At 49.6% G+C, this 23441-nt stretch overlaps 1 protein-coding gene across 2 annotated transcripts in view; it reads right to left on the reverse strand.

Annotated features, from left to right (window-relative positions):
• Positions 1–14117, reverse strand: part of Muc20 (mucin 20, cell surface associated) — a 15003-nt gene extending 886 nt beyond the window's left edge. The window contains exons 1-3 of one of the 2 annotated variants that reach the window (XM_050159873.1): positions 13970–14117; positions 9061–11475; positions 2281–2372 (exon numbers count right to left, since the gene is read on the reverse strand). In XM_050159873.1, coding sequence (XP_050015830.1) covers positions 2281–2372; positions 9061–11475; positions 13970–14045 — 2583 coding nt within the window. In that variant the 5' untranslated portion in view covers positions 14046–14117. Of the gene's footprint in view, positions 1–2280; positions 2373–9060; positions 11710–13969 lie in introns of both variants that reach the window. The other variant, XM_050159872.1, reaches the window with a different exon arrangement.
• Positions 14118–23441: the final 9324 nt, after the last annotated feature.

Raw genomic sequence — 23441 nt, forward strand, 5'->3', positions numbered from 1 at the left:
CTCGGCAGCCAGGAAACAAACAAGCAGCCTCCTACTACACCAGACCTCAGCAAAAATCAATACGCTTAATAAATCCCATAAAATAAAGGAATAAAATATAAAAACAATGATAATAATAAAATAATAAATAAAAAAGCACTGGCAACCTCATGTGGCTTCAGTCCTGTCTCTCAGCTGCCTGATGCAATTCTCAGCTCCAGGTTGCTTTCTGACCCCTTCAAGTCTATGCTCCCCTGTGGCCACCCCTCCCATGGGGATTCATGCTTCCTGCTTTGATGCTCATGACAGAGACATCTGTCATCTGTTTGTCTGTCCTGTGTCAAACTTGGACACCTTGTGGACAGAAGTCCTCATGAGGGCAGTCCCAGTGGGCTTCCTTGCTACTAAGAGAATTTAAAGGCCCGATATTCAGTCCCTCCTAATATCCCAGGGCAGTGATTGGGGAATACAAGAGCCAGCCTGAGCCAGTCGGATGCTCCTGCTCAAGACTTTGACCCTGTAACAAGCAACCCAAAGGCAAAGTGTCAGTGGGAACCTGTGGGGCAGGACATGGAGTGTGTTGCCCACTGACCAGAAGAGGACAGTGTCCCAGGGAGCATGTTCTCAAGCTTTTTTGTTTTGTTTTTTTGTTTGTTTGTTTGTTTGTTTTGGTTTTTCAAGACAGGATTTCTCTGTAGCTTTGGCACCTGTTGTCCTGGAACTAGCTCTTGTAGACCAGGCTGGCCTTGAACCCACAGAGATCCGCCTGCCTCTGCCTCCAGAGTGCTGGAATTAAAGGCGTGCGCCACCACCGCCCAGTCGCATGCTTTTTCAAAGCTGCTTTTCTGTCGTTCCTTTGCTTCCGTGCATCTGGGGTCCTCTTTCCCCTCATTTGCACCCAAGAGCTTTGTTCCTCCCCCACACACACAAACCCCATCAATGTCACTTAACTTCTTGGAAGCCTGGACATCTAGGATCTGAAACAAATCAGATCTGTGGCTGAAGAGATGGCTCAGTGGTTAAAAGGACTGGCTGCTCTTGCAGAGGACTTGTGTTTGGTTCCCAGCATCCACATGGTGGCTCACAACCATCTGTAACTCCAGTTCCAGGGGATTTGATACCCTCTAATGGCCTCCACCGACACCAGGCATGGATGTGGTACACAGACGTACGAGCAGGCAAAATATCCATACACATAAAATAAGATAAAAAAAATTAGATGTGGGGATGGGGATGTATTTACAATATGAAAAGGGAATAGGAAAAAATTTAAAAAGCCAGACAAGGCCAGATAGTGACGGATGTCAGGTCTCTTCTGCCTTTATTGAGGGATCCTACCACCCACTACTGTCTGCTAATGGACCACCTCACCTATACATCCTGGCTGTAGGATTTTAGCCCTGGCATAAGGCTGCCTGTCAGCCTCTCTTTCCGGTCTGTTCTTTCAAGAGGTAACATGGAGCCTGACCTGCTGTAGTTCTCATTGACTGTGAAGGGTGCAGTCTGCAAGGCTGAGACATTGGTGGAAGAGGGGGAAGGGGCAGTCTGTATTAGGGGGCACACCAGCTCTGTTCTCACTGTTCTCAATAGGGTAGAACTTGGCCACTTCATGAGGCCTGCACTGAGCTAGGCCTATGGCCTTTATATTAATCTTCCACTCCTTCACAGTACCCCCAAAAGCCTTGACCCCAGAACTTTACTTAAGAGAATTTCTCCAGATTGGTATACAAACACACCACCATCTTCCTCCCTGCCTGGAGCATCTCTGAGGGGTTCATCTGTATCTAGCATCCCTACTTCATACCCTCTCCCACACATGTGATGTTTACTCGGATGTCAGTCGTGGTGGCTGTGATGTTAGTTTTGTCAACCTGATGCACTCTAGACTCACCTGGAAGAGTCTTGATGAAGCATTGTCTGGATCAGTTTGGCCTGACTAAGGGAGATTGTTGTATAAAGTTACTTAATATGGTAAGACCTAGCCCACTATTGGCGGCACCGTTCCCTTGGCTGGGGTGCTGGACTGTATAAGAGTGGAGAAAGACTGGGCGGTGATGCACGCCTTTGATCCCAGCACTCGGGAGTCAGAGACAGGCGGATCTCTGTGAGTCTGAGGCCAGCTTGGTCTACAGAGTGAGTACCAGGACAGCTAGGGCTATTACAAAGGTAGGCTGAGCAGTAGCATGTTTGTGTTCATGTATTCCTCTGTAATATCTCCCTTCCTTATGTCTGGAGAAAGACCATGAAGAATGGTCCCTGGGGTCCCCGAGAGCCCCTCACTTTGCCTGATGCCTCGCTTACCTGGTGCATCAGCTTCTCTGCGGCTTTGGGCTCAGTGAGGTCCTCAGGGGAGGCCACACTCACCCGTACAAGGAGGAAGCCGCCATCTTCACCTGAAAGTTGAGGATAGAGAAAAGATGGTGAAAAAAGTCCATTCCTCTCCAAGAGTCTAGACTCCTGCTTGTCTTTCGTTTGTTGTTTCGTTTTTATATTTTTGAGACAGAGTTTCTCTGTGTCATAGCCCTGGCTTTCCTGGAACTCTCTTTGTAGACTAGGCTGGCCTCGAACGCACAGAGATCCCTTTACCTCTGGAGTGCTGGGAAATAAACCCTAACTTCCTTTACTTCATTTTTTGTTGTTGTTGTTGTTGTTTTTTGTTTTTTCGAGACAGGGTTTCTCTGTGGTTTTGGAGCCTGTCCTGGAACTAGCTCTTGTAGACCAGGCTGGCCTCGAACTCACAGAACTTCCTTTACTTCAGTTGACTGTGAAAGTCACCGATTTTGGAGATCATGAAGCAGAGAAGCATAGCCTGGGTCCCTTGCTAACCCACTGCAGACAAGTCCTCCAACTCGGGTTTCACGACACCAGGCAAGTGTGCTGCCTTCCCAGGCTCTGAAGTCACTTTTGCTAAAAGCATCTGCAGATGTCTGGTGAGCTGCTAAAGCAAGGTGAAAAGGCTTGACGTCTCTGCCTCTACACTATGTCTATCTGTCTCTTTTGCCACCTTAATCTTTAGGTCAGATTTCTATTCAACTTTAAATTGTTGATATTAACCACTGAGAACTGTTTCATATGGAACTATAATACAAAGTTGATTTCTCTTAACTTCATCTCATATGAGAATGACCAAGGCAACAGGCCACTGGCTTAGCTTCTAGAAGTCTCTGGAATCCTGTCTTTTTTTATTACACCCTGCTCTTTCCTCCCCTCCTTAAGAAGCCCTTCAGATTCCAGATGAATCTTTTTTTCTTGTCCCAAGTCATTAGCCTTTTGCAGTGGTAGAAACAAAGGTTGGTGGGCCTCCCAACTTTTTGCCCACAGCGTCTGATTCCTCTGGGTTAGGTATGATAACAGATGTCTTAGACCGCAGCTGCTGTGACCACCTATAGAAGACCCTTTTCAAATCAGGTCTATGAGCATTCCTCCTTTCAAGGCTCAGGAAGGCTCACCAGGCCGGGCCCCTCCCCAAGATTACATAAGAGGTGGGATTCTCTGGTGACCTGACTGCCTCTGAGCCATCCAGGCTCCCATAGGTAACACCAAGGAGTATGTTGTTTTACTAGGCTGGACTACATAGAATCTATGAAAGCTCTCGCTATCTGGGGCAAATAGAAATAAACCTTACTTTATGTTTCTTGAGAAAAAAAAAAACTTGTGATAGCATGCCAGTCCTGGCCAGAAAATCCCAGTTAGTCCCAGCTGCCTCTGGTGTCACTGTTGCTCCAGATAACTAACTTTCCCTAGACCTTATCTGGCACTGACTGATTTTGTGCCTGATGGTTAGACCAAGGAAATGAATGATCTGAGAGCTTGTGGATTTGGAATTCAGGCAGGGTAAATTTCCTCGGGATGTGTGCTCAGAACTCTTTTCTGAGTTTTTGAGGTCGTTCAATGGGTCAAGGGGCTTGCTGAGTAAGCCTGGTAACCTGAGTACGGTTCCTGGAACCCACGTAAGGGTGGAAGAAGAGAAATGGTTCCTGATGAGCAAATGGCACATGAATACCTGTTCCCACCACATACATGCACACACTCACACACACACTCATACATACACACATTCATACATACACCTTCACATACACCTTCACATACACTCACATACACACATACACTCACTCATACACACACCATCCTCACACACACACACACTCTCATACATACATACACTCATACACACACCTTCACATACACTCACACACACTCATACACTCACTCATACACACACCTTCACACACACACTCATACATACACACATACACTCACTCATACACACACCTTCACACACTCATACATACACACATACACTCACTCATACACACACCATCCTCACACACACTCATACATACATACACTCATACACACACCTTCACACACACTCACATATACATACATGATAATAATAATGATATGGAGGAGGAGTTGGAGGAGGCAGACAGACAGACAGACAGACAGAAGGAGAGAGAGAAAGAAACTTAGAAAGGGATTCCTCTCCACTGCAAGGCCCTCTTTGTGAGACACACCCATCTGTGGTTCATCCTCCATGCAGACAGACTAGTTTTGTTAACAGAGTGCTCCGTGGGAGTGGGAACAGCAAGAGGACTTGTGCCTAGAACCTGGGGACCACCCCATGTGTGTGACTTCACCTGGGGACCACCCCACGTATGTAGTAGGAGGCTGCTTGTTCTTTTCCTGGTCACCTAGACTCCCTAAATAATCACACAGAAACTGTATTAATTAAATCACTGCTTGGCCTATTAGCTCTGGCTTCTTATTGACTAGCTCTTACATATTAATTTAACCCATTTCTATTAATCTGTGTATCTCCATGTGGCAGTGGCTTACTAGCAAAGTTCCAGCACATCTGTCTCTGGTGGCAGCTCCATGGCTTCTCTCTGTCTCCTCCTCCTTTCTTCCAGCATTCTGTTTAGTTTTCCCTGCCTACCTCTCTCTATTCTGCTCTGTGCCAGCCCAAAACAGTTTCTCTATTAACCAATGGTATTCACAGCATACAGAGGGGAATCCCACATCATACATGTGTGACTTCATCTGGGGACCACTTCATGTATGTGACTTCCCCCCGGGGACCAGTCCACATGTGTGACTTTACTTGGGGGCCACCCCGCGAGTGTGACTTCACCTGGGGACCACCCCATGTGTGTGACTTTGCCTTCGGCTCTCAGAATGGAAAACATGCCATCAGCCTCCAAGGAGAAGCCCACTGAGTCAAGTTTTGGAACTAACTATGGGTATGAACCCACAAAAAGGAAAAAGCTGGTCTTCTGTGGTAACACTGCCTGGTCCAGATGTTCTTTACAACCAGACTGAGAAAATGCTCTGAAAATGGATCCTGAAGCTAGCACTGGGCAGAATTGAATTCAAACTCACAGTGCAAACTACACTGCAATTCCTAGGCAGGACTGAGTTCAAACTCGCCAGTGTGAACTAGCCTGCAATTCCTAGGCAGGACTGAGTTCAAACTCACAGTGTGAACTAGCCTGCAATTCCTAGGCAGGACTGAGTTCAAACTCACAGTGTGAACTAGCCTGCAATTCCTAGGCAGGACTGAGTTCAAACTCGCCAGTGTGAACTAGCCTGCAATTCCTAGGCAGGACTGAGTTCAAACTCACAGTGTGAACTAGCCTGCAATTCCTAGGCAGGACTGAGTTCAAACTCACAGTGTGAACTAGCCTGCAATTCCTAGGCAGGACTGAGTTCAAACTCGCCAGTGTGAACTAGCCTGCAATTCCTAGGCAGGACTGAGTTCAAACTCACAGTGTGAACTAGCCTGCAATTCCTAGGCAGGACTGAGTTCAAACTCACAGTGTGAACTAGCCTGCAATTCCTAGGCAGGACTGAGTTCAAACTCGCCAGTGTGAACTAGCCTGCAATTCCTAGGCAGGACTGAGTTCAAACTCACAGTGTGAACTAGCCTGCAATTCCTAGGCAGGACTGAGTTCAAACTCACAGTGTGAACTAGCCTGCAATTCCTAGGCAGGACTGAGTTCAAACTCGCCAGTGTGAACTAGCCTGCAATTCCTAGGCAGGACTGAGTTCAAACTCACAGTGTGAACTAGCCTGCAATTCCTAGGCAGGACTGAGTTCAAACTCGCAGTGTGAACTAGCCTGCAATTCCTAGGCAGGACTGAGTTCAAACTCACAGTGTGAACTAGCCTGCAATTCCTAGGCAGGACTGAGTTCAAACTCGCCAGTGTGAACTAGCCTGCAATTCCTAGGCAGGACTGAGTTCAAACTCACAGTGTGAACTAGCCTGCAATTCCTAGGCAGGACTGAGTTCAAACTCGCAGTGTGAACTAGCCTGCAATTCCTAGGCAGGACTGAGTTCAAACTCACAGTGTGAACTAGCCTGCAATTCCTAGGCAGGACTGAGTTCAAACTCGCAGTGTGAACTAGCCTGCAATTCCTAGGCAGGACTGAGTTCAAACTCGCAGTGTGAACTAGCCTGCAATTCCTAGGCAGGACTGAGTTCAAACTCACAGTGTGAACTAGCCTGCAATTCCTAGGCAGGACTGAGTTCAAACTCGCAGTGTGAACTAGCCTGCAATTCCTAGGCAGAACTGAATTCAAACTTGCCAGTGTGAACTAGCCTGCAATTCCTAGGCAGAACTGAGTTCAAACTCACCAGTGTGAACTAGCCTGTAATTCCTAGGCATTTCTTTAACAGAGTGTCTGCAGCTAGCTACTCAAGATTTCTCTTGCACATTTATGGAGCTCATGACAGCCACCATCCTATTGGTGGCCTGCACCCATGACAACTGTGTTCAGTCGTCTTCCTCTGGTGCTATAGTAGCTTTGTCAACTTGACACAGGTCTACACACAGCTGGGAGGAGGGAATCCCACTTAGGAATTGATGTAGGAGGGTCTTCTGTTTTGAGTTGATTTCATTGGTTAATAAAGAAACTGCCTTGGCCCTTGATAGGACAGAAAATTAGGTAGGCAGAGTAAATAGAACAGAATGCTGGGAGGAAGTGAGGCAATCACCATGCCTTTCCTCTCTGAGCCAGATGCGATGAAGCCCCAGCCCAAGATGGATGTACAATAGAATCCTTTCCTGGTAAGCCACCACTTTGTGGTGTGGCACTACACAGATTATTAGAAATGGGTTAGTCAAGATATGAGAGTTAGCCAAGAAGAGGCTAAATAAAACGGGCCAGGCAGTGTTTAAATGAATACAGTTTGTGTGTTGTTATTTCGGGACATAAGCTAGCCAGGTGGCAGGAACGCAGCCCGCAGCTCCCATCTATCTACAAGGAATTGCCTCCATCAGACTGGCCTGTGGTCCAATAAGTCATCTCCCCAAGTTCCTTTTAGTCATGGTGTTCACACAGCAATAGACAGAACACTAGAGCATCTGGCAAACTCATTTTGGGGTTCTGCCTACTGACTGTGAGGAATTTTTACATTATTTTCTGTCCAGAATATAAAAGATATTCAATAACATGGTTGTGGTTAAATATTTCTCTGTTTTAATTTTTGTTTTGGGCTGATTCTGGTTTTCCGATAGGGTCTTACTATGTAGATCAAGTTGGCTTCAAACTCACAGTCCGGCTTCTACCTCCAGAGTACTGGGTTGCAGGGCCTGTGCTATCATGCCTGAAGATGTATGACAGAGATAGAGCTGACAGAGACGATAAAGAGATGAGATAATAGGGATAGAGATCAAGAGCAAATGACGCTGGTAGAGATGGGTATGAAAGAGAGAGAGGACGGTAGAGACAGGTGATAGAGATCAATGCTGAGGTGGACACACAGAGGTGATGGAGACAGAGAGACACAGAGAGGTACAGATGATAGAGGTGGAGATTTTTCAGGGCTTGGGGTCAATGTAGGGTCTCAGGCATGCTCACCAGTGACACGTGCTCCATCACTGAGCTATGTTCTCAACTCGTGATTAGTATCTTATGTCCCTTGCTCAGAAAGCTGGGACGAGGCAAAGACACTCAGGAATGAACCACAAGGACAACACTACCAGCAGGGGCAGATGCTTACTCTGGACGCCCATAAGCTCTTCTTCCCACAGAGCTGACGTCTGGGGGCTCCTCAGAGAAGTTTCTGCCATTTCAGAAGTTAAGAGTCAAGCTCCCCAAATGCTGTTTCATTGGTTGCCGAAAGTCGCTCTTTATGATAGAGCACAGCAAACATGGCCACCGAGACCCACTTTTGTGCCCTCTGCATGCTCACGTGGCAGCGATTTGGACAAGTTGCTTGTCCACATTCCTCCCTTCTGTGTGGGCACGACTGACTTAAGGGCCAAGTGTTTAAAAAACATTTCCAATTTCCCCTGAAGCATAGCAGTTGCACAAGAGTTGATGCTGTAAAGGTCAGATCTGGGAAAGATGCTGTCCGTCCAGTGCAGTGCTGCCTGTCCTCCCAGCCAGGGGGAAGAAACCTAGGCTCTGAGGATGGGGACAGGTCCTGTCTCTCAGTTTAAAACAACCAAGATCTCAACCACTCCTCGAAAACCTGTTTCACACTTATCACATACACATGACCACATCACATACACATGAACATATCACATACACATCACTACATGACATACACATCGTAACTGCCTATTATCAACCTACAAAGGAAATCACAAAATGTCAGGGAGAGTTTGCAACATCGGCCTTGAATCCCTTCCTTCCTCTCAACTCCTTAAGAATACTCCAAACCAGCCAGGTGGTGGTGGCACACACCTTTAATTCCAGCACTTGGGAGACAGAGGCAGGCAGATCTCTGTGAGTTTGAGACCATCCTGGTCTACAAGAGCTAGTTCCAGGACAGACGCCAAAGCTACAGAGAAACCTTGTTTCTAAAAACAAAAACAAACAAAAAAAAAAGAAAAAGAAAAAAAAACCTTCAAACCTAGCAGAGCAGCGGTGGCACAAACCTTTAATCCCAGCACTCAGGAGGTAGAGACAGGAGGATCTCTGTGAGTTCGAGACCAGCCTGGTCTACAAGTTCAGGGACAGGCTCCAAAGCTACAGGAAAAACCTATCTCGAAACTGCCCCTAACCTCCACCAAAAAATACTCCAAACCTAAATCCGCAAAGACCACACATGGGGGTTTCACTTACCTGGATCGTGTTTTGGGGTTCTTGTCCTTGTCCAAGAAGTAGTGGGTGTAGATGGTAAGGGCATCCCTGGGGTCTCTGGTGAGGCTGTGGTCTTGGCTAAGGTGATGTTTGGGTTTTTGCTGGCGCTGGCTGTACTTGAATAGACAGAAGGAAGAGGGCTACTACCTGCGAGGGAGGAGCTGCTGGTTCTGTCATCTGTGGTTAAAGTCTCTGTGGTGGCCCCTGCTGAGGGGCTGCTGTCTGAAGTTGAACCAGAGAAGGATATTGTTTCTGCCATTGTTGTTCCAGCAGCCCTGGGAACTGTAATTGCTCCCAAGACCTCAGTGTGGCTTTGCGTCTCAAGAGAGAGTGCTGAGGTTTCTTTCAGTGGACTTGTACTAACGGTCACCAAAGTCCCACCAGAGGCAGGAGTCTGAGCCGCTGTTGTTTCTCTCTCTGTGACGTCACTAGTAGGAAGTGTGCCCTCCGGGGTGATGGCAAGAGCTGAGGTACCAGTTGTCAACAGAGTCCCAAATGAGCTTGTGGTCTTGGGGCTAAGTGGATTTGCCCCAGGGGATTGAGGCGAAGTTAGCGTCTCAGAAGTGGACAAGGCCCCTGTAGGGCTGTGGTTTGTGTCAGAGGTCCCAGGGATGATGGCAGGTGTTTCTGTTTCTGTGATGCTGACGGCAACCAAGTCCTTGGCTGGAGGTGCAGTGTCGGGTCCCAGGACCTGTGGGCTGGTGAGGACCCTAGCTGAGTTGTCCAAGGTGGGGGTGCTCTCTGAGGACAGGTGTTCAGCTTCTGTGGACGTGTAAGCCAAGGTCAAGAGGTCAACTGTGGTCTTCCTAGCTTCTTCAGAGCTGTCATCCGTATAAAAGGTGTCAAAGATAGAGTCTACGGGGTCACTCACTGTGCCTGTCTTGACAGTGCTCATTTCTACTTTGGGACTGCCACTTGTAGCTGAAGTATCTGTAGGGTTGGGGTGCACAACCATGAAATTGGAAGGCATTTTTATTGCAAGAGTTCTGGTCTCTGTTACGGGGGAAATAGTCTGGTTCTCTAAGGTGCCTGTTGTGGGGAAAGAGGTCTGGGTGTTCAGGGATGCTGCACCAAGGAAAGTGGTCTGGGTGTCTAGGGATGACGGTGCAGAAGTGATCTGGGTGTCCAGGGACAATGCTGAAAAAGTGGTCTGTGTGTCCAGGGATAATGCATCAAGGAAAGTGGTCTGTTTGTCCAGGGTTGATGCTACAGAAGTGATCTGGGTGTCCAGGGTTGATGCTGCAGAAGTGGTCTGTGTGTCCAAGGATGATGCTGCAGAAGTGATCTGTGTGTCCAGGGATGAAAGTGCAGAAGTGGTCTGGGTGTCCAGGGACGATGCTGAAAAAGTGGTCTGGGTGTCCAGGGTTGATGCTACAGAAGTGGTCTGGGTGTCCAGGGTTGATGCTGCAGAAGTGATCTGGGTGTCCAGGGTTGATGCTACAGAAGTGGTCTGGGTGTCCAGGAATAATGCATCAAGGAAAGTGGTCTGGGTGCCCATGGTTGATGCTGCAGAAGTGGTCTGTGTGTCCAAGGATGATGCTGCAGAAGTGATTTGTGTGTCCAGGGATGACGGTACAGAAGTGGTCTGTGTGTCCAGGGATGATGCTGCAGAAGTGATTTGTGTGTCCAGGGATGACGGTGCAGAAGTGGTCTGTGTGTCCAGGGATGACGGTGCAGAAGTGGTCTGGATGTCCAGGGATGATGCTGCAGAAGTGATTTGTGTGTCCAGGGATGACGGTGCAGAAGTGGTCTGTGTGTCCAGGGATGACGGTGCAGAAGTGGTCTGGATGTCCAGGGATGATGCTGCAGAAGTGGTCTGGGTGTCCAGGGATGATGCTGAAAAAGTGGTCTGGGTGTCCAGGGTTGATGCTACAGAAGTGATCTGGGTGTCCAGGGTTGATGCTGCAGAAGTGGTCTGTGTGTCCAAGGATGATGCTGCAGAAGTGATCTGTGTGTCCAGGGTTGCTGCAGAAGTGGTCTGTGTGTCCAGGGATGTTGCAGAAGTGGTCTGAGTGTCCAGGGATGACTGTGCAGAAATGGTCTGAGTGTCCAGGGATGACTGTGCAGAAGTGGTCTGTGTGTCCAGGGATGACGGTGCAGAAGTGGTCTGAGTATCCAGGGATGATGGTGTAGAAATGGTCTGAGTGTCCAGGGATAACAGTGCAGAAGTGGTCTGAGTGTCCAGGGATGATGGTGCGGAAGTGGTCTGTGTGTCCAGGGTTGCTGCAGAAGTGGTCTGGGTGTCCAGCGATGATGCTGCAGGAGAGGAGGCCTGAGTATCTACGCTAAACACTGCAAGGGAAGAGGTCTGGGTCTCCAGAGCTGACGCTGTAGTGGAGGTGATCTGAATATCCAGGGCTGATGCTGCAGGACAGGTGGTCTGTGTCTTCCCTGTTTCTGTTGCAGGAGAGATGGTCTGGGTGTCAGAATTGACCTCTGAACAGGTACTGGTTGCAGCTAAGGTGTTAGAAGCAGTTTCAGCGCTCAGAGTTTGAGCGTCTAGAGGAACATACTGAGTAAGGTCAGTGGTCTGGAAAGCCCCCGCTGAACTGCGCCTGTCCCTCTGAGTGAAGGCAGGCACTTCCGTGTTGTTCACTGTCACCACAGGAGCAGAACTGCCCATGCTCATGCCTGTGTCGGGAGGGAAGAACTTGGTGAGTCCCGATAGGCTGACTTCACACGGATGTTTGTGTCTATGCCCTGGGTGCTGCCGGGTGGTACATTGTCTATATAAACAAAGACGAAGAAAGCAACACGGAGAAGTCATGGCCTCCATGGCGGCTCTGAAGACAGCTGCCCTGACTAGTACCCTCTGAAGTCCAGGCAGCCCCAGGGTCCCTGCTGATCACTGGGATGCAGGGCAGTGTGGCAGTCTTGTGCCATCAAGGGTGGGCAAAGGAGACACAAACCCACATGAGCCAAGAACTGCAGAGCAGGAAGGAGGACTTTCAGGACGTTCTGAAGAACTTTGTCATTCCCTGATGGGTAGTTTGCTCACCCCCAAACTATTTTCCTGTTGAAGTATTTCCTTAAAATTCAAGAACGACCTGCGGTCTCATCTTTAGAGGTAACGGGTAGGAGAAGGGAGAGAGCCCCCGCCTGAATGTAAAGTGTCCTAGGAAAGCGAGCAGTCAGGGAGCCCAGGACAGCTCACTTGGGTACAGAGAGAGATCAGGTGGGCACATGAACACACCTATCCTCCCTGTGCCCAACCACACCCTCACACCCACGTCTGCAGGAGTTGCTGATCGCCATTTCCACAGACCTCCCCCACTCCCGTCCAAGCTCTTACTCGGAGCCTCCTGGTCCACGGAACCCACCGGGTCATAGGATGTTGTTGAATTCCTCCAAACTGGAGGTGAGGCAAGTCTGGGCACAGAGCCAGCTTTGAGTCCCATCTCTGCTCCTTGTTCTGCTGTGTGACTCTGTGACACAAGCCAAGCCTCTGGGCTCCGGATGGAGCGAGGGACCTGGTTCGTGGGGTTGCACGGTTGCAGTTAAGCAGGATGAAAAGCGCAGCACACGCCGTCAGTTGTGAGTGTGCGTGACAGGCAGGGTGGGCCAGTGGTTAGGCACTGGCAGCACAAGCTGGCTCTGGGGACCAATTACTCTCTGTAAACTGCAGGCTCCTCGCCCTTAAGGTGGCAGTGCTGGTCTTAGAGATGAGTGCCTGTCCTTAAAGTTATGAGAATTTAAAACGTAATGTTGGACCAGTCAGATAGCTCATGTGGGTAAAGGTGCTTGCCACCAAGCTTGATGACCTGAGCTTAATCCCCAAACTGTCATCTGGTCATCTGACCTCCACATATGTGTCAGGTCTTCATAGACTCTCTCTCTCTCTCTCTCTCTCTCTCTCTCTCTCTCTCTCTCTCTCCCTCTCCTATCTCTCTCTCTCATGCTCTCTCTCTCTTCCCCCTCTTTCTTTCACACACACACATACACAATGTATATCCTTCACACAAAAGCAATGAGCAAACTCAAAGATTCCTCCAATCCTCAGGCAGCCAGTGAACCAAACAAAATAAAGTCATGTGACCAACAGGAGCAANCACACACAGCCATACACATGTGAGTCCACACATATGTAAAAACACTCTCACACACAAAGAAAATGGAAAATTGGGAAAAGAAATAAATACACACAAAAATAAAGTCTGTATAGCAAGTTGCAGGCAGCCAGGGCCCTGCCTAGGGAGACTCGGTCAATAAAGAAATAAGTAGAGTTAAAAGGTACTGTCTAGTGTGGGGTGCCCGTGTGGGGCCATCACTCTGACAACGCTGATGCTGTGGGGCATGGCTGACAGGACCGTCTGTGGTAGGGACAGGACAGAGGCGATGCCTCAGGACCTTCTGCTCGGCTTTGTGTGAACCTAAAACCATCTATTTTCCATTGTGTGAGTGATGGGTTTGGCACAGTGCCTGTCAGTGGCAGACTGGCCTTAGCTCCTATCTTCCAGAAAAGGCCGCCTCTCTCAGAACCTCCCTGTCTGAGCGGTTTGTGACAGACTTTTCATTCCAAATGCAAATTTCAAAGAGTAATTGTGTTGGCAACAGACTTGGATGAACGGGAGCTTTGCTGGGCCATGTTTCTCAGTTCACAGCGAAATGATCACCAGTTGGCATCTCCCTGCCCCCTCTACCCTCCCAGCCCACTGTCCCATGCCTGAAGACTAACTCCCACACTCTCTTACAGGGGTAGCCGGAGTCACCACGCCCAGCTGACACATCTGCCGTCCTGCACACTCGTCCACAGTCATCATATTTTACACCCAGCAGGTTGTTAATTGCAAATTAACAAAGATGCCTACCCTTGCCCACAAAGGGCTGGCTTTGCCAAAACTCACACCCAGAGCCCTGTCGGGAGGAGCCCTGGGTCCCTCCTGTCCCTTACCTGCAGAGCTGGCAGCGACTCCAGCCTTCCAGCAGAGGAGAAGGAGAGGCACAGCTAAGTCCCAGAGAGAGCCCATCTTGCCGGGCACTGACCACCGCTGCCTGGCAGACCTGCCCACTGCCTCTCTGCACCACTTTTTCCTGCTTCCTCAACCCAGGGAGGAGGGGCAGCCGCCTGCCCAGGTGTAACTGGGCAGGTTCCAGGATGCAGCCAGGTGAACACAGACCTGCAGCAAGGGCTGACCCAGGCTTGCCCTCCTACCCCCACCCCCGCCCCCCTTGCCTGGCAGCCTTGCCTCTCTGATTTGAAGATACAGCATCATTTCCATTCCGTTAGCCTCCCCTGCAACTGGGAAGGGCGTGGGAGAGATGGTGTTTACTCCACTTACCCATACCTGGGCTCTGGGCTTCATGAACAGGACCCAAGTTTCTCTGCTGAGCCTAGATTTTCTTAGTTCTAAGGATCAGAGGCAAATGAGACAACCTTTCTGAGCCTCAACTCTGATCTGTGAAGTGGATATGCTCTCTGACGCAGGAGGCCATTAAAGTTCTTACAGAATGTCGCCTGTACATTGCTGGTGCTCATAGAAAATACATACATCTCAGATGCTCAGGATGTAAGTGGGAGCACCCCTCCCCCACCAGCAGATGTGCGTGTTCCTGGGGTCTCCAGGGGACAGTGTTCCAGTATAGGAGCAGGACTCTCACTTCTTTTATTTATTTATTATGTATACAATAGTCTATCTGTGTGTATGTATGTGTGGAGGCCAGAAGAGGACACCAGACCTCATTACAGATGGCTGTGAGCCACCATGTGGTTGCTGGGAATTGAACTCAGGACCTTTGGAAGAGCAGGGAATGCTCTTAACCTCTGAGCCATCTCTCCAGCCCAGGACTCTCACTTCTAATATCTTTCTATTTTCAACAACCTGGGAGTTTGGCACCACGTCAAAGCCGGGACCACATGCCCAGCCAGGCTTCAGGTACCAGGATGTGGAGGGTGCCATTGTGAGGAAGATGACTGAGGGACAGCGGAGTGGAGTTACAGATCATATTTCCCATGTGTCTCCCCTCAAGGGCTCCTTGGAGATTTTAAGTAGGTGCTTTTGGTTGAAAGTAGTTCCATGATGGGGCAGACATGATGGAGGTCACAGACTCACAAAAGTCGGGACTAGAAAGAAAGATACAGTTTAAAACTGTGTTAAAACATCTGGCCTGTTTCCAGCTCTGTCCTTTAATCGTGGGTAAGAAGCTGTGTGATCTTAAGACAGGTAGCTTGCCCACTCTGGGCCTTAGTCAAAGAGAGTTCTGAGGTGTAATCTGGGATTCACTGCTGGACATGTGACACTATCGTCCAGAACTTTAGTCCATACTGAGGTTGGCTGTGTGGCCTAGGAGGAAGTGGGGTATATCAGCCTCTTCAGGAGAGGGTGCTGGAGACTGTGTGGAGCCACCCGCCACTTGGAATCGGGGGCCTGGGACCAGTCCCATGAACACACTCTGTAGGGCTCCTCTTCATCTGCCTACCCAAACTCAGCTCTCCACAGGAGGAGAGAGGAGGGGCTCACTGCAAGAACCTGGACTTTGGGAGACCTTGCCAGACAGCCATGACCCGGTGTGAGGTGTGAAACTCTTCCATCCAGTAGCTGGAGGGAACACAGCAGGGGGGGGCACCCCTCCTGCCGCACCCCTGCTGGGCCAGGGGCTTCCTCATTCCAAGAGCAGGTAGGTCGCTACCCCCGAGCTAATCCCCTGACAAGGTGCCCTTTTCACCCCCACAAGGATTTCCCCAGGCCATTTCCTTCTCGCCTGAAATGCTCAGCCCCTCTACACACTGGGGCGGAAAGAGAAACAAACTAAACCCTGAGATCCGGGCCAGCTTCTTCTGTATTCGGGGTCGGCTCCAAGCCTCGGCTGACGGCTGGTGGCTCCGAGGGCCGTCACAAACTTCACTAGAAAGTCCTTGGACCATTTTCCTCAGCCCAGGTCAGCCCTCGCCCTGAGTGGGCACAAGGCGCAGGCGCCACTGCGTTAACAAGCGCAAGCTTCTGTACGCCAGCCTCGGCTCGTGAGGAAGCCATCATAGAGGAAAGCAGACAGAGCCTGCCCTCGGGAGCTAGGTCCTGAAGAGAGGGTAAATGAGGAACATGGGGGAAAAGGTGGATTTGTCACATGGGTGTATGCGGGGTGTGTGTGTGTGTGTGTGTGTGTGTGTGTGTGTGTGTGTGTGTGTGTAATACTAAATAACAAGTGAGAAGGTGGTAAGGACAGCTGCAGAAAGGTTTATGAGCTCCAAAGAGCCACCGCGGCTGGAGTCACAGGACTCAAAGACATGAGTGTAGGGACAGTGGAATGGCCGGGATGGGTAATAGGCATGTCATGACTATCTGAGGCTTTCCTCTATCAGAATACAAACTGCAAGAGCGTTGGCAGCTTCATTCCATAAAACAGAATGAACACTCCTTTCGGTGAGCTGCGCTGACAAAGAAGAATACAGAACAGACAACACCAACAGAAAGACTGGGGCTGGATGGAGTCACCCCCAGCAGGGCAAGAAAAAGGAAAGACCAAAACAAAAAGTGACTTGGTGACTTGAACGCATACTTTCCCCGTAAGGTGCAAACAGGGAACTAGACTATGAATTCCTGACTGGTTAATATCAAGTCTCTTTTTGTTGTTGTTTGGTAAGATGAAAGAAATTCATCGCCTGTTCTCAAAGTCTGGCCATTGGTCTCTTCTGATTTCTAAGGTCAGAATGTAGTTCCAGGGTCCGGAGACTGAAATGACTCCATTTGGCCACTTGGTCTCGCTCTGGAGCCTTGTCTAAGACAGTGGCACCCATCACTTTTAACCTGACAGGCAAGCAAGCTGGAAGGTGTCCCTGGAGAGTTCTGTGCAGTGATGGGCGCTATCTCAGGATTTAGAAAGCCAGGTGGTGGGAACCTTGGCAGCTGTGTTGAGAACAGCGTAAAGACTTGGAGTTTTTGCCCAGCGTGACTTGGGATGGTGGAGAAGGTGAACGTTCTCTGTTTAATGAAAGTAGAACAGAGAGCAATCCAACTTGATTGACATGAGCTGTCAGAGTGGCATCAGGGAGACCCTCAGCCTGCACACCAGGGAGGACCCGGAACCATCAGCACCACTGAGGATCGGCTCTCCCACCCTCTGTCCCCCACAAAACCAGGGCATATTGTGGGGGATTTGGGACAAAGGCCTAACTGACACCACAAAAAATGTCCTGGAAATGCAACGCCGTCTGTGTGTAGACATGAAGCTGACTCTTATTCCACAGGCCACAGCTAAGACGGTTGGCTTCTTGTGTAGCTACCTCCTCCTCCCAACTTGGGTCTCAGAGTTGCAACTTACATAGCACCTAACAAAGGGACAAACTTTAGTTGCAAGTGCACTTGTGTGTTCGTTGTAAATAGCTCCCTGAATGGCCAGAAGGAAATGTTTATATACCAAACTTGACAAAGGGTGCAGGGCTTTGGGCTGCAAGGGCAAAGTGTGAAAGCAGCTGTGAGCTTTGCCATGTTCACGGGATGGACAGTCTGTCTCCATGGCAGACAGAGTAGCAGGAAAGCCGCTATGAGCTTTGCCATGTTCACGGGATGGACAGTCTGTCTCCATGGCAGACAGAGTAGCAGGAAAGCCGCTATGAGCTTTGCCATGCTTACGGGATGGACAGTCTGTCTCCACAGCAGACAGAGTAGCAATAAAGTGTGCTGATCCTGGGTTTTGAACGGGCTCTGTTTTAACCAGATAAATTAGGATAAGACATTGCCGCCCCCCCCCCCGATATCTTCACTTTTAAAAAAAAAAATCTTCATGCATGACTAGGGAGAGAGCTCATTGGGTGGAATGCTTCTCTCTGAGATGAGGAGGGCTTAAGTTTGCTCCCCAGAACTCACAGAAGAATGTCAGGCGAGGTGGTGTGTGCTTGCTACCCCAGAACTGAGGAGACAAAGAGAGAGGAATCCTTGGGAGTGACTGGTCAGCCAGGCAAGCCTAACTGGTAAGCTCCAGGCCAACGAGAGACTCTGTCTTAAAGGAAGTAGACAGTGTCCCTGAGGATGCCTCCTGAGATGGTCCTCTGACCTCCAAATCTGTGCATGTGTGTGCATGAGCATGTGTATACATACATTAAAAAACAAACCCCTTCCTGCCATCTGGGGGGTGCTGCGAGGGTTCCACAAGTTCTGTGTGCTCTGAAAGGACAGATGGTGTGCAAGGAACATCTCCGGAAGCTGACACATGAAGATTGCAAATTCAAGACTGGTCTAGGCTAGCATGAGTTAAATGCCTGCCTGGAAAACTTAGTAAGACCTTGTTTTAAAGTAAACGTTGAAAACAGAGATGGGGATACAGTTCAATGGCAGAGAGCTCTTCTAGCATGCATGAGGCCTTTGGATCCATCGCCAGATTCACACAAAATAATAACAAACAGGCCCCCTTCCATCAGTATTCCTCTTCCGGCTGCAAGCGTTTTCCTCACTGTCACCATGGCTGGCCCTGAGCCACACGTAAATGGGTCCGGTGTTTGGATTTTTTCATTTAACATTATGTCTGCAAGGCTCACCAGAGCTCTCGTGTAACAGTGTTTTCTCCTTCTGTTGGTAGGTGGCTCCCCACTGTAATAATCAACCACAACGGGTCTGGCCATTTTCTTCTCGATGGATGTTTGGCTTTGGATCGACCCCAGTTTTTCACTAGTCCGCATCAAGTTATTACTCATGTTATCGCGTTTTTTTAAATATGTATTTCCGGGACTCCATAGACCAGCTTGTAACCCATGGGAAAAGGAACAGGCATACCCATCTGTCACCAGATAGATGCCTTTCAGACATATTTCCCAAGACCTCTTAGAAGATCCCACAGGTGAAGTAACCAGTCAGCCACCCCAAGAGCTGACTGGAGGGCAGGTCTTTGTCCTGGCCCTCTCTTCTTTCCTGTTTCACTTCCTTTACCCTAATCCCATCGGGGTTACGTTCCTAAGTAAACTACTCAGAGAAATCAAGCCAACATAAAACCATTAGCCAAGAGCTGGGCTCTATGCCAACAGGGATCCTTGCTGCAATCAGTTGCCCAGACACGGTGTTCAGATTGGTAAAGGCCTAGAGCGAGGCGTGGGCGGGGAGAATGGGCGATTCTGATCAGCTGCAACCAAGAGTGGATGAAGGGGATTAGCGAAGGATAAAGTTAGAACTGTGTGCTGAGCTGGGCTGTGGCAGGCCAGGCCCAGGACTTTCGCCTTTGTTGTGTAGAGGGTGGAAGCCGCTGGCTGCCTCTGAACAGAAAACTGGCCTCACACCAGAGCTTTGGAGACGCGATGTGGTTGGAAGCTAGCCAGAGACCAGTGCCAGGCAAGCGTACCAGGAAGGAGACGCTGACCTTAGACTGCAGCCATGGGGGCTATAATAGGAAGGATGAGATGGTGTGACGTGTCATTAGAAGACCATCGGCAGAGAGAAGTCAAAGATGACCCTGGGGCTGAGTCCAGAAACTTGAATGTAAAGAACTATTCATAACCCAGGAAAGAATATAGGGGAGAGACGGTGGGTTGCTTAACTAAAGGTTATTGATTTCTTATTTTCTGCTTTTTTTAAAAAGTGGGTGTACATGAGTATAGCCCAGGCTGGTCTTGTACTCACTATATAGCCAAGGATAACCTTGAATGTCTGATCCACCTGCTTCTACTTCCTCCATCTCCCTAGTGCTAGGGTAACAGGTATGTGTCACCCTGCCTGATTTCTGGGGTACTGGGCACTGGTCGCAGGGTTTTGCACATGCTTGGTAAACACTCTATCAGCTGAGCTACACTCCCAGCCCCCTTAGCTTACTTTCAGGTCATTGTAAGAGTATATGTGTGTAATCATCTCAACACAATGAATAACACTCTGAACCAAGTGTGTTTTTGTAATTTTTTAATGACTAATTCTGTGCACATTTAGGTATGTTTGCAACAATACCAGGTTTCCATTTTCCCCAGGCTAAGCCAACGTGAGGGCTCACAGGATGACAGCTAAGAGGCAGACATCCCCTGGGCTGGCAGCCACATTGGCCCCACCCAACCACAGGTGATGGTGGTTCTGTGTGTCCTGCTGAAGTGGGCTGGAGGAGGAGCCTCAGGAGGGCTCAGGGCCCCTTCCAGATCCCCTTCACAGTGACTGAGAGTGGCCTTCTGGGGAGGCTGGTGCAGAGGAGCTGCAGAACCTAAGTGAGCAACAAAGCCGGTCCTCCCTCTTGCTGGCACGCATGGGCTCATATTCTAACCATCTCTCATGCCAGCAAGAGCCCTGCCCATCCATGCTTGCTCTCTGGGGGTTGTCACCTCTGCCCAACCGGGCAGGCTCTAGGACCCAGAAGAGCAAACAGGCTCAGCAGCTACAGGAGTCAAGTCAGGTCCCCCAGGCAGCAAGGACAGGAGCCAGGACCCCCACACCCCTTCCTCTTGTATAACAGTGAGGTGTGTCCTTCTGAGCTGGGCTGAGCACTTTGGGGCCAGGGCACAGGAGGAAAGAGGAGGACAGAGGAGGGTTTAGAACACAAGCCAGTGAATTTGGCACTTTGCCTGTTTCTGTACAGCTCACAAGCAAAGGATGTTTTGTGTATTTTTCTTTTTTTAATATTCATTTTTTTACTTGACATGTATTGGTGTTTTGCCTGCATATATGTCTGTGTGAAACTGTTAGATCCCCTGGAACTTCAGTTATACACAGTTATGAACTGTTGTGTGAGTTCTGGGACTTGAACCTGGGTTCTCTGGAAGAACAGCTCTTAACTGCTGAACCCTCTCCCCAGCCCCCTGTTTTGTGTATTTTTAAATGACAGTGGAGAAGAAAAAGGAATAGTTTATGACATAATGAAAATGATATAAGATTCAAATAGGGCACTCTGCCCTAGCTTATAGAGCCCCTCCTCCCCCTTCCCCTCTTACCCCTCCCATCTCCTCCCCTCCCCTTACAGAGAGGTAGGAGCAGGTAGCCACCCAGCCCTAGCAGAGGACTCTTCCAGGCACTCACCATGCTTTGCACCCAATCTTGATTGCTATTGGCTGAGTCGTTTGTGCTCCGCATCCTCAGCACCATCTGCAGCACCATCTTAGGAGTGTGGCCGGCTGAAACAATGCATGAAAGCCCACTGTCTTCATCCGCGACACCCATCCATGCCTCCCAGCCCACTGCTGTTCACCAACTCTGCGGGCTTCCTTTCTGCTCTGAAGTCTCCCAGCAGGCCAGAGATGTTGGGACCACCACATTCCCCTAGCCTGGTCCTCTCCACCAATAGCTCAGCCTCTCCCTGTGGGACCTCAAAAAGGCTCAGAGGAGAGCAGTAGACAGAAAGACGCAAGGGAGATGCCAAGCAGAGAGGAATATGAAGACACCCTGGGCATGAGATGCACAGACTACAAGAACTGAAGAATTATCGGGGACGTGGTGCCATCCGGGCCACATTGGGACAGGCTTGCCTCTGTCAGTGACAGCAGCCTGCTGGGCCATGGGTGGAAGTGAGCCTGCATGCAGGCCGTCCGGGTTGCAGAGGGCCCTGTGGTCCGGACAGCAGTCTGAGAGCACACGGCAGAACTCATCGCAATAACAGCTTCCTCTCTGGCAGTGGTGATCTGTTCCAGGGCAGCAGAGAGGCTGGGGCTGGGAGCAACTGCCTAGGGGAAGAAACATCAAATAGACAGAGATTGAGCCAATGACGCAGGGACAACTGGATGCACACACGCGGAAGAATGGGGTCCTGCCTCATACCAAATACAAAAACGGTAGTTCAAGGTGGCTCACACTTGGCTGTGCAGGGAATGGCTGTAGGAAGACGGGCTTGCTGTTCTCACACATAAGGTCTGTCAACTGCTTCCCCTAACCATCTCCCTAAGCTGCTCGACTCAGTTACTGTCTGCTTACTAACCCACAAGTATGCAGGTACGTCTTTTCTAAGAGGTGGGAAAAAAACCAGATTATCTTAATGCTCTGCTCTTTCCTTCTCAGCTGATTCCTATTAGCTCAGCACCTGCCTCAGGCCTTGTTTAAGGACAAACTTGAGGACTTCCCAGCGTTGACAGGGTCAACAGAAATAGGCCTTTGAAGGGCTACAAGGCCAGTTGTTATGAAAATAGGAGTCTGCTGAAAGGGTGGTGGCCTAGGACGTCTCAAGGTGAGAGTGGGCTGGGCTGGCGGCCTCTGGGCTTGCCTGACACAGTCAGCTCAGGGAGCAGATGATCTGTCTCCGTTCTTCTGCCCTCCTCTTCCCAGGTACCTGGTCTGGCATTCAGTATGGGAACCAGCTGGAGAGGGAGGAGTGGGAGAAGCCATCCCGATTAAGCTTGGCCTTGTTTATGAATCAGAAATCAATTCAAAGTCTACTTTAGACAGGACAGGATGAGATGGGATGGGATGGTACCAATCTGAATTAAATCAAATTAAATAGACCTACATACCTTACAAATAACAAGAATAAAGTGGCTTTCAAAAATGTCTTAACTACATGCATGAATGAACTAGGTCACAGAACAATTCATGGTTATGAATATGGTCTGGGGCCAGAAAAACCTGAAAGTCCCTGGTCTAGAGAGATGCTCTCATCCTATAGATGGAAGACAGGCATGTGCCCAAGGCCATGCCTGAGGTGGCCACAAAACTGGGAGATTCTAGAAGCACTGAATTGATTTTCCCCCTTCCTGGCTTCCCCACCACCTTGCACCCAGGCCAGCCATTCACACAGGTGCTTGTTGCTTGGACCACCCAAGTCTGTTAGTCTCCAAACACCCTGCCTGCACCTGCTTCTGAGCCGTGGCTTATCCAATGCTGTCAGCTTGGGAGGTCCGACACTTCCAAACCCATTAGAAGAAAATATTCTTTCACATCAAGGTCAGACTTGAACCCAGCTCCCCATCCGCAGTAAAGGAAACCACAGTCCCAGCATCTGCGGGAGAATGGCTGGAACTGGAGAGTGCTTTGCTGGGAGTGAAGAGCCCACACTCGGGAAGGCAAACATCACATTTTCCCCTACAGGCTGAGCCAGGCTTTTTAATGATTATGTATGTGTATGTATGGGTGGGGGTTGCTAGTCTTGAAACTAGTAAGGGCAGTATAGGGGTGGGGGTGGGGAAGATGTTCTAAGGGCTGAGGAGGGGAGGAAAGGGAAAACAGTGGACGGGATAATAGATTACACACGACACAAAAGTAGAAGGAAGGGACGGTGGGGAGAGGAAGGGGACTCACAGGAGGGAGACCAGGAGCGGGGGGAGGGAAAGAGAAGATCAAATGACATGAAGTTTGTCTGGAAATGCCACAATGAGATCTCAGTACTTTATACACTAAGAAGACAAATGACCCGGCCTCCCCAGGCTGCTAAGGAACTAGATCATTACTGTGATGATGTTCAGGGGCTGGAAATGTAGCTCACTGGGAACATGGTAACGGTGGTCGGGCATGGAGACACACATCCATAGTCCTAGGACCTGGGAA

The sequence above is a fragment of the Alexandromys fortis genome, unplaced genomic scaffold, assembly GCF_014885135.2.
Source record: "Alexandromys fortis isolate MF-2015 unplaced genomic scaffold, M_Fortis_MF-2015_v1.1 scaffold_119, whole genome shotgun sequence".
NCBI lineage: Eukaryota > Metazoa > Chordata > Mammalia > Rodentia > Cricetidae > Alexandromys > Alexandromys fortis.